The sequence below is a fragment of the Babylonia areolata genome, chromosome 7, assembly GCF_041734735.1.
Source record: "Babylonia areolata isolate BAREFJ2019XMU chromosome 7, ASM4173473v1, whole genome shotgun sequence".
Classification (NCBI taxonomy): Eukaryota; Metazoa; Mollusca; class Gastropoda; order Neogastropoda; family Buccinidae; genus Babylonia; species Babylonia areolata.
In genome coordinates, this window is record NC_134882.1 from 54,958,500 (window position 1) to 54,968,406 (window position 9,907).

The following is a 9,907-nucleotide window of genomic DNA, read 5'->3' on the forward strand; positions in this document are numbered from 1 at the left end:
TCAGTGTAGCAACGTGCTCGCCCTTGGGAGAGCAGCCCGAATTTCACACAGAGAAATCTGTTGTGGCAAAAAGAGTAATTCAAATACAAATACAAATATAATACAAATGCAAATACAAACATAATACAAATCCAAATACAAATATAATACAAATGCAAAGAAAATGAGTAGTAACCGCTTTAGACTCATTCCACGACAATATTTTCACCTAAGGTTAGCAGTCAACGGGTTAAAGAATTATATTAAAAAAAAAATTTAACCTGTGTCCAGCAAGCTTTATGGTCTTATCTACAGCTTTGCATTCGTGGCGGTAACAGACAATACGTTTACACACAACCTTTGCTTTCATGGTGTTAACAGACAATACGTTTACACACAATCTTTGCTTTCATGGTGTTAACAGACAATACGTTTACACACAACCTTTGCTTTCATGGTGTTAACAGACAATACGTTTACACACAACCTTTGCTTTCATGGTGGCAACAGACAATACGTTTACACACAACCTTTGCTTTCATGGTGGCAACAGACAATACGTTTACACACAATCTTTGCTTTTGTACCTTTAACAAACAACAGCAATTTCACATAGATTTGCATAGTAAAATGTCAACAAACTATTAATGATTCTTATCTACAGCTTTGCATTCGTGGCGGTAACAGACAATACGTTTACACACAACCTTTGCTTTCGTAGCTTTAACAAACAACAGCAATTTCACATAGATTTGCATAGTAAAATGTCAACAAACTATTAATGATTCTTATCTACAGCTTTGCATTCATGGCGTTAACAGACAATACGTTTACACACAATCTTTGCTTTTGTAGCTTTAACAAACAACAGCAATTTCGCATAGCTTTGCATTGTTAACCGTCAACAAACAATTAGTGATTCTTACCTGCACTTTTGCATTTCTTAGCGTCAACAGATTATAATTTCACACACAGCTGTGCATTCTTAATGTCAACAAGCAATAACTATTCTTTTGTCTACAGCTTTGCATCCTTAACGTCAACAAACAATACTTTTACACACGGCTTTGCATTTTTGGTGTCAACATATTTGTGATCTTAACTTCAACTTTCCATTCTTAGCGTCAGCAGACCTTGATATCAATATCTGCTTTTATCGCGTCAACAAACTCTTGCTAGTAATTTGGAATATATACATCTTTGCTTCCGCTTGGTAAAAAAAATGCAATCTTAGCGTCTACAACTATACTTTTATCGTCTACAAATTTGCAGTGCGCGCGCGCGCGAGTGTGTGTGTGTGTGTGTGTGTGTGTGTGTGTGTGTGTGTGTGTGTGTGTGCATGCGTGTGCGTAGCCTAGCCTAGCATAGCATAGCATAATATTGCAAAGCATACTATGTGACCAGATCATTCATTTTGATTTTTGCGTGTGTTTTCAGTTACTCTGAAAACGACGGTCTTCATGTATGAGTATCTGCATTGTGCATGTAAGTAACGCAAACCTGTTTAGCTGCTTATGTGTGGGTGCGTGCGTGCGTGAGCGTGTATGTATGTATGTGTGTCTGTGTGCGCAGGCGCGCACGCGTCCATTTACTTTGTTTCTTTTCTTTTCTTGTTTTTAATTCGTTTGGGAATTAATTTTCTTGCTACACACATACACTAATTCACACATACACTTTCATTCACACTCACACACACTATCTCACAAGTCAGAATATCTGACAATAGTTAATCAACTTCTGTTTCTTTTTTCTCCGAAAAGAAAGTAAAGAGGACATAATCTCTTCTTTTTTTTTTTTACTCACTTCTGTAAACAGAGTCAATGTCAAGCCCGATGTGTGTGTGTGTGTGTGTGTGTGTGTGTGTGTACGCATGCATTTTTCTTTTTTTCTTTTCTTGTTTTTAATTCGTTTGGGAATGACTTTTCTTGGTGACATGACGCAGTTGAAAGTGTTTGGGTACTGTAGCCAGATGAAGGCAAAGAACTTTGAAGGCTTTCCCTCCCCCCCCCTCCCCCCCGCCCCCCCACTGCCTTCCACACTCTCATCAGTCCTTCCTCTGCCCCCTCTCTCCACGCCTCCCCTTTCTCTCTAAACTAGTGCATTTCAACTGTCAACACAGCGGTGACCTTACACCTTAATTCTTGAGGCTGCCCTCTCTCTGTGTCTCTCTCTGTCTCTGTCCCTCTCTGTCTGTCTGTCTGTCTGTCTCTCTATTTGTACAATGCATTATTTCTTCTTCTTTTTCTCCTCCTCCTTCTTCTTCGTTCGTGGGCTGCAACTGTCATGTTCACTCGTATGTACACGAGTGGGTTTTTCCGTGTATGACCGTTTTTCTCCTTTTTTTGGGGGGGCGGGGGGTGGGGGGGCTGGGGGGGGGTGTTTGTTGTTGTTTTTTTATCCCCGCGCCATGTTGGCAACCATACTCCGTTTTCGAGGGTTGGGGTGGGGGTGGGGGCTGGGGCATTATTCAAATTTAAAGGTAACATAGTGTCTTTGATTTGATTCAAAACATGAATTTCGTTTGTCCTGGCCCGGCGTTGATATGTAAGTACAACATTGAGTTATTGAGCCGTGATGTGATTCGATTTCCATGTCCACCCTTTCACAAATGGCTATGGTCTAATGATGAATAAGTTATTCGTATTCCAACTCTTCCTCCCCTCCCTTCCTCTCTCTATCTATGTCGATCCCCATCCCCACACCTCCACATCATTTATTGCGTATGTGAAGATTCTATGTGCTGGACGATGTGTTTATTATTGTGTGTGTGTGTGTGTGTGTGTGTGTGTGTGTGTGTGTGTAATTATAATATTATTATTATTATGATTATTATTATTATTATTCTTACTGCGTGTTTCAAATCCTACTAACTGGTCATTCGAAGCCTTTACTAGACACGTAATTATCACAAAGGAAAAAAGCAAGAGGAAATGAGAAGAGATTGATTACGTGTCAAATATGAAACATTTTGTAATGGGGAAAAACATGTCTGTTTGATTAATTGTTCCAGCTTCCGTTCAGGCATATGCAGAACTATTTTATGGCGTTCCTGAGGACAGAATGCCTCCCAGCAGTTCTGGTGAGATACGCTCACATACACATATACCTGCACACGCACACACACAGACACACGCACAGACACACAGACACACAGACACAGACACACACGCACACACAGACACACACGCACACACACACACACACACACACACACACACACTCATGCACGCCCATATCAAGACAAAAGACCGGGCAATATAGACTCATTGAATTTCTCTTGTTGTTGTTGTTTTCGTTGTTTGTTTTATTCACTCAACACCACTACTGTTGCAATTGCTGCAGGTCGACGTCATCCACAGCATCCACAAATCACGTTGTTCTCACAACTGAAGTGTATTTGTTAACGATAAAGGTGATGAAGTGACTCTGTGTGTGTGTGTGTGTGTGCGCGCATTTGCACGCTCGCATGGGTATGCATGTGCGCGCATGGGTGCGCACAAGTTTGTTGAGCATGGCTTAAATTTTAGTGTGATTTTATTTCACTCACTTACCTTCTACGTATCCTTCGTTTCATTATATTCAGAAGTAAGACCTGTGGATACAGATCGTTTTCTTTTCAATCGCCAAAGACGTGGAACAAGCTCCCTGATAACCTCCGTCATTCTGATTCCCTCGCATCTTTTTAAATCTCGTCTCAAAACTCACCTTTTCACTCAGCAATAAGTTCAGTTGTGGCAGGTCCACTTCCTTTACGTTAGCTGTGCTTGACTATGTGTGTATTCATATGTATGTGCACATAACTACATGCATGTATATGAATGTGTATTGTGAGTGCGTGTATTTATGTAAATGTGTGCCTGCCTATGTGTGCGTATGTGTTAGGGTAGCTGTTAGATACACATGTATGTTAAAATGTATGTATGCATTGTGTGTATGTATGCAGTGTGTGTGTGTGTGTGTGTGTGTGTGTGTGTGTGTGTGTGTGTGTAGTTGCATTTTGGTGTGTGTATGTAACATTGATGTAATGTTTTATGTTAACAAAAGCGTTTTTGTAAAGCACCTAGAGCAGGTTTCTGGATAGTGTGCTATATAAGTATCCATTATTATTAAGTATGTTTTTGTTAATGTGTTTATTTTGTTTCGTCATTTTATTTCATTTCGTGTTAGTGTTTTACACAAACCTACGCAGTGAAGTGCTGTCAAGGACTGACCACAGAACGTTTGATTCATGCAGAGGTCAGGTAACGGTCAGGCCTTTTTTTCTCCTGATTTTTTCACGCATTTGTGGTGTAGCGTATAAGGATCAATCCGCACGCTTTGTCAGCTGAAACTGAAACTGGTCTTCTTTTGTCATTGGTGCTGTGCGCACATGTCATGTCAAGCGGTCGGTATTAGGACAAGCCCGGCGCTTCCTTTTTTTCTTTTTTCTTTTTTAGGAAGTGTCCGGGTTTGTTCCGATCTGTCTTTTTGTTTACCTGTGCGCTAGCTAAGTCGGCAGCATAGGCAGCATTGACTTGAGGTTGTGTGTGTGTGTGTGTGTGTGTGTGTGTGGTGTGTGTGTGTGTGGTGTGTGTGTGTGTGTGTGTGTGTGTGTGTGTGTGTGTGTGTGTGTGGTGTGTGTGTGTGTGTGTGTGTGTGTGTGTGCACCTTGTGAATGGAGAGTGAGAGTTACTACTCTATACTATTTTGTTCAATCATTTGTTCTCCACTGGTACTCATTGTTTGTTTGGGCCCTTCTCTTGTCCTGCTGTCTGTGACTACAGGGTGGTGGACAGAGGCCTACAGTTATCTCCAACAACACGGGCTATCTGCATCTGGTGGTGGTGGGCCTGTCGGACGACGGAGACGGAGCTTCACTGATGGCGACAACAGTCAGTTCAGTCATGTATTGCTATGCGTTGTGTTGTGTTGCGTTGTGTTGCGTTGCGTTGTGTTGTTTCTTCTGACGGTCAGAACATTTTGGTTGCGTTGCGTTGTGTTGCGTTGCGTTTTGTTTTGTGTTGCGTTGCGTCGCGTTGCGTTATGTTGCGTTGTGTTGTGTTGCGTTATGTTGCGTTGCCGTGTGTTGTGTTATGTTGCGTTGCGTTGCATTGTGTTGCGTTATGTTGCGTTGCCGTGTGTTGTGTTGTGTTATGTTGCGTTGCGTTGCATTGTTTTGCGTTGCGTGGTGGGGTGTGGTGCGGTGTGGTGTTGCGTGGTGTGGTTTTCCGTGTAATTGTATTGTGTTGTGTGTAATGTGTCGTGTTCTGTTCTTCCGTGTAATTGGTTGTGTCGTATCGTGTTGTGTTGTGTTGTGCTGTTTTTCTGTGAATTAAGTTGTGTTGTGTTGCGTTGTTGTTGATGTTGATGTTTTGTTGTTGTTGTTGTTGTTGTTGTTTGTATCATGCATTTAGATGTGTCGTGTCGTGTCGTGTCGTGTTGTGTGTTTTTCTGTGCAGCTGTGTGGATCGTGTCATGTTGTGCTGTGTCGCATTCCGTTGCGTAGTTTTGTGTTGTGCTTTCCCGTCAATTAAGTTGTGTCTCAAGGCCTGACTAAGCAAGTTGGGTTACGCGCTTCTGGTCAGGCATCTGCCTAGCAGATGTGGTGCTGTGTGGTGCTGTGCTGTGTGGTGCTGTGTGGTGCTGTGCTGTGTGGTGCTGTGTGGTGTTGTGTGGTGCTGTGCTGTGTGGTGCTGTGCTGTGTGGTGCTGCGTGGTGCTGTGTGGTGCTGTGTGGTGTTGTGTGGTGTTGTGCTGTGCTGTGTGGTGCTGTGCTGTGTGGTGTTGTGTGGTGTTGTGTGGTGCTGTGTGGTGCTGTCCTCCCATGCACTGGATTGGGTTGTGTTGTGTTGTGTTGTGTTGTCCTTCCGTGCACTGGATTGGGTTGTGTCGTGTTGTGTTGTATACGGCATGTTGCCTTTGTGTGTGTGTGTGTGTGTGTGTGTGTGTGTGTGTGTGTGTGCATTCTGTCATGTGTTGTAATTGGTTAGATTGGGTTATCTTGTCTTGTCGTGTCGTGTCGTGTTGTGTCGTGTTTTTGGTGTATTCTGTCATGTGTTGTATCGGGTTGGGTTGGGTTGTCTTGTCTTGTCTTGTCTCGTGGTGACCTGTCTTTGAGGTATGTGGTCTGTCTGTCGTTGTGCATCGTTATGGTTATTTTTCCAGCTGTGTTTTGTACTGTGCTGCAAATATGTTGTGATAAAAGAAATACAAATAGATACATTTGCGCGGAACTTCTTTGTGCTGTGCCGTGCCGTGCCGTGCCGAGCCGTGCCGTGCCGTGCTGTGCTGTGCCGTGCTGTGCTGTGCCGTGCCGTGCCGTGCTGTGCTGTGCCGTGCCGTGCTGTGCTGTGCCGTGCCGTGCTGTGCTGTGCAGTGCCGTGCCGTGCCGTGCTGTGCTGTGCTGTGCCGTGCCGTGCCGTGCTGTGCTGTGCCGTGCTGTGCTGTGCAGTGCCGTGCCGTGCCGTGCCGTGCTGTGCTGTGCCGTGTTGTGCTGTGCTGTGCCGTGCCGTGCCGTGCCGTGCTGTGCTGTGCTGTGCCGTGCCGTGCTGTGCAGTGCTGTGCTGTGCCGTGTTGTGCAATGCCGTGCCGTGCCGTGTTGTGCTCTGCTGTGCTGTGCCGTGCTGTGCCGTGCTGTGCTGTTCCGTGTTGTGCCGTGCTGTGCTGTGTTGTGCCGTGTTGTGCTGTGCTGTGCTTTTCTGTGCTGTGCTGTGCTGTGCTGTGCCGTGCTGTGCTGTTCCGTGTTGTGCTGTGCCGTGCTGTGCTGTGTTGTGCCGTGTTGTGCTGTGCTGTGCTGTCCTGTGTTGTCCCGTGCCGTGCCGTGCCGTGCCGTGTTGTGCTGTGCTGTGCTGTGCCGTGCGGTGCCGTGCTGTGCTGTGCCGTGCCGTGCCGTGCCGTGCTGTGCAGTGCTGTGCTGTGCCGTGTTGTGCAATGCCGTGCCGTGCCGTGTTGTGCTCTGCTGTGCTGTGCCGTGCTGTGCTGTTCCGTGTTGTGCTGTGCTGTGCCGTGCTGTGCTGTGTTGTGCCGTGTTGTGCTGTGCTGTGCTTTTCTGTGCTGTACTGTGCTGTACCGTGCTGTGCTGTTCCGTGTTGTGCTGTGCTGTGCCGTGCTGTGTTGTGCCGTGCTGTGCCGTGTTGTGCTGTGCTGTGCTTTTCTGTGCTGTACTGTGCTGTGCCGTGCTGTGCTGTTCCGTGTTGTGCTGTGCTGTGCCGTGCTGTGCTGTGTTGTCCCGTGCCGTGCCGTGCCGTGCCGTGTTGTGCTGTGCTGTGCTGTGCCGTGCTGTGCTGTTCCGTTTTGTGCTGTGCTGTGCCGTGCTGTGCTGTGTTGTCCCGTGCCGTGCCGTGCCGTGCCGTGTTGTGCTGTGCTGTGCTGTGCCGTGCTGTGTTGTGCCGTGTTGTGCTGTGCTGTGCTGTGCTGTGCTGTGCTGTGCTGTGCCGTGCAGTGCTGTGCCGTGCTGTGCTGTGCCGTGTTGTGCTGTGCTGTGCTTTTCTGTGTTGTGCTGTGCCGTGTTGTGCTGTGCTGTGCCTTTCTGTGTTGTGCTGTGCCGTGTTGTGCTGTGCTTTTCTGTGTTGTGCTGTGCCGTGTTGTGCTCTGCTGTGCTGTGCTGTGCCGTGTTGTGCTGTGCTGTGCTGTGCTGTGCCGTGTTGTGCTGTGCTTTTCTGTGTTGTGTTGTGCTGTGCCGTGTTGTGCTGTGCTGTGCTGTGCTGTGCTTTTCTGTGTTGTGCTGTGCTGTGCTTTTCTGTGTTGTGTTGTGCTGTGCCGTGTTGTGCTGTGCTGTGCTGTGCTGTGCTTTTCTGTGTTGTGTTGTGCTGTGCCGTGTTGTGCTGTGCTGTGCTGTGTTGTGCTGTGCTGTGCTTTTCTGTGCTGTGCCGTGTTGTGCTGTGCTTTTCTGTGCTGTGCCGTGTTGTGCTGTGCTTTTCTGTGTTGTGTTGTGCTGTCCTGTGCTGTGCTGTGCTGTGTTGTGCCGTGCTGTGCTGTGCTGCACTGCGCTGTGCTGTGTAGTGTTGTGCTGTGTTGTGTTGTGCTGTTCTGTGTTGCACTGTGCTGTGTTGTGTTGTGCTGTGTTGTGTTGTGTGTTCTGTGTTGCACTGTGGTGTGTTGTTGTGCTGTGTTGTGTTGTGCTGTTCTGTGTTGCACTGTGCTGTCCTGTGTTGTGCCGTGCTGTGCTGCGCATCACTGCGCTGTGTCGTGTTGTGCTGTGCCGTGCTGTCCTGTCCTGTGTTGTGCTGTGCTGTGCTGTGCTGTGCTGTTCTGTGTTGTGCCGTGCTGTGCTGTTCTGTGCTGTCCTGTTTTGTGCTGTGCTGTGCTGTTCTGTATAGTGCCATGCTGTGCTGTGCTGTGCTGTGCTGTTCTGTGTTGTGCCGTGCTGTGCTGTTCTGTGCTGTGTTGTACTGTTCTATGCTGTGCTGTGCTGTGCTGTGCATGACAATGTCGTCTTGTGTCGTGTCATGTCGTACCGTGTTCGTGTCGTTCAGATCAGAATCCCGTTTGCTTTCAGTGATGCTTCTTCAAAAAGTGCAAGATATTGCACGCACAATGCATCCTTCTTGTGTACAGTGGCTCATCGACCATTTCGTTGGTATGACATTTTTATTCCCCCCCCCCCCTCGCCCCCCGGCCCCCTTCTCTCTCTGTCTCTGTCTGTCTGTGTTATTGTCTCTCTGTCTCTGTCTGTCTGTCTCTGTCTCTCTCTCTGTGCCTGTCTGTCCATCTGTCTCCCCCCACACACATTTCTCTCTCTCTTTCACACACACACACACACACACACACACTCACACACACACGCACGCACGCACGCACGCACACACGCACGCACACACACACACACACACACACACACACACCTTCACCTTTATCCTGCTAATTGCTTGCAACTGTATATCAGTTGCGTAGGTTATTTGCCTGTACGTTACGAGTTCACACGAATTTGACTGTTTTCTATGAAATGAACAGTGATAATGTAGTAGGCTATGATATCTGTACTCCCCACCCACACCCACCCCCCAACCGCCCGCCTTGTTGTTGTAATGTTCTCTCATCCAGTTATCCTGTGCAGACGATCGTTGGTAGTGTTTGCAACACAGCCACTTGTCTTTCTGTTCTTATCACTCCCTCCCTCCCACCTTCCCTCCTCTCTCTCTGTCTCTGTCTGTGTCTCTGTCTGTCTCTCTGTCTCTGTGTCTGTGTCTCTGTCTGTCTCGGTCTGCCTGTCTGTCTGTCTGTCTCTATTAATCTTTGCGCGCGCGCGCGCGCGCGCGTGTGTGTGTGTGTGTGTGTGTGTGATATGTGGTTGTGTGTGTGTGTGTGTGTGTGCATGTTTGTGTGCGTGTGTGTGTGTGTGTGTGTGTGTGTGTGTGATGTGGCTGTGTGTGTGTGACTGATTGAGTGAGTGAGTGAGTGAGTGAGTGGTTGATTGAGTGAGTGAGTGAGTGAGTGAGTGATTGGTTGAGTGAGTGAGTGAGTGATTGGTTGATTGAGTGAGTGAGTGATTGGTTGATTGATTGAGTGAGTGAGTGAGTGATTGGTTGATTGATTGAGTGAGTGATTGGTTGATTGAGTGAGTGATTGGTTGATTGAGTGAGTGATTGATTGATTGATTGGGGTGTTGTTGTTTTTTTGATTTATCTAGGTAACACCAAGAAGTACTTCTTGAGAACATACCCCAATTTCCCCAGCCCCTACCCTTACACCCCTACCCCAACCACCACCACCACCACCACCACAACAGCGACAGGGAAGCCGGGTGAGTGAAACTGGCAAAAGAAGGGTGAAAAAAAAATGATCTGGCTCTAGGCCTGGATGCTTTTTTGTTTGTGCCCATGCTATGTCATTTTGTATTGCACGTGTGTGGCTGTGATGCTGAGTGTATGACTCACTCTGTTCTCTTTTTTTTAAATGTTTCTATCGTTGTTGTCTTTGTTGTGTCTACAGCCGATTATTGATTGATTGTT

General features: G+C 47.0%; 1 protein-coding gene across 1 annotated transcript in view; it reads left to right on the forward strand.

Moving 5' to 3' along the window:
• LOC143283889 (uncharacterized) overlaps positions 1-9,707 on the forward strand; it is a 19,648-nt gene extending 9,941 nt beyond the window's left edge. Inside the window, exons 5-9 of the mRNA XM_076590281.1 lie at positions 1,417-1,464; positions 2,990-3,058; positions 4,743-4,850; positions 8,455-8,535; positions 9,586-9,707. Of these exons, the coding sequence (XP_076446396.1) occupies positions 1,417-1,464; positions 2,990-3,058; positions 4,743-4,850; positions 8,455-8,535; positions 9,586-9,707 (428 nt within the window). The remainder of the gene's footprint in view (positions 1-1,416; positions 1,465-2,989; positions 3,059-4,742; positions 4,851-8,454; positions 8,536-9,585) is intronic.
• Positions 9,708-9,907: the final 200 nt, after the last annotated feature.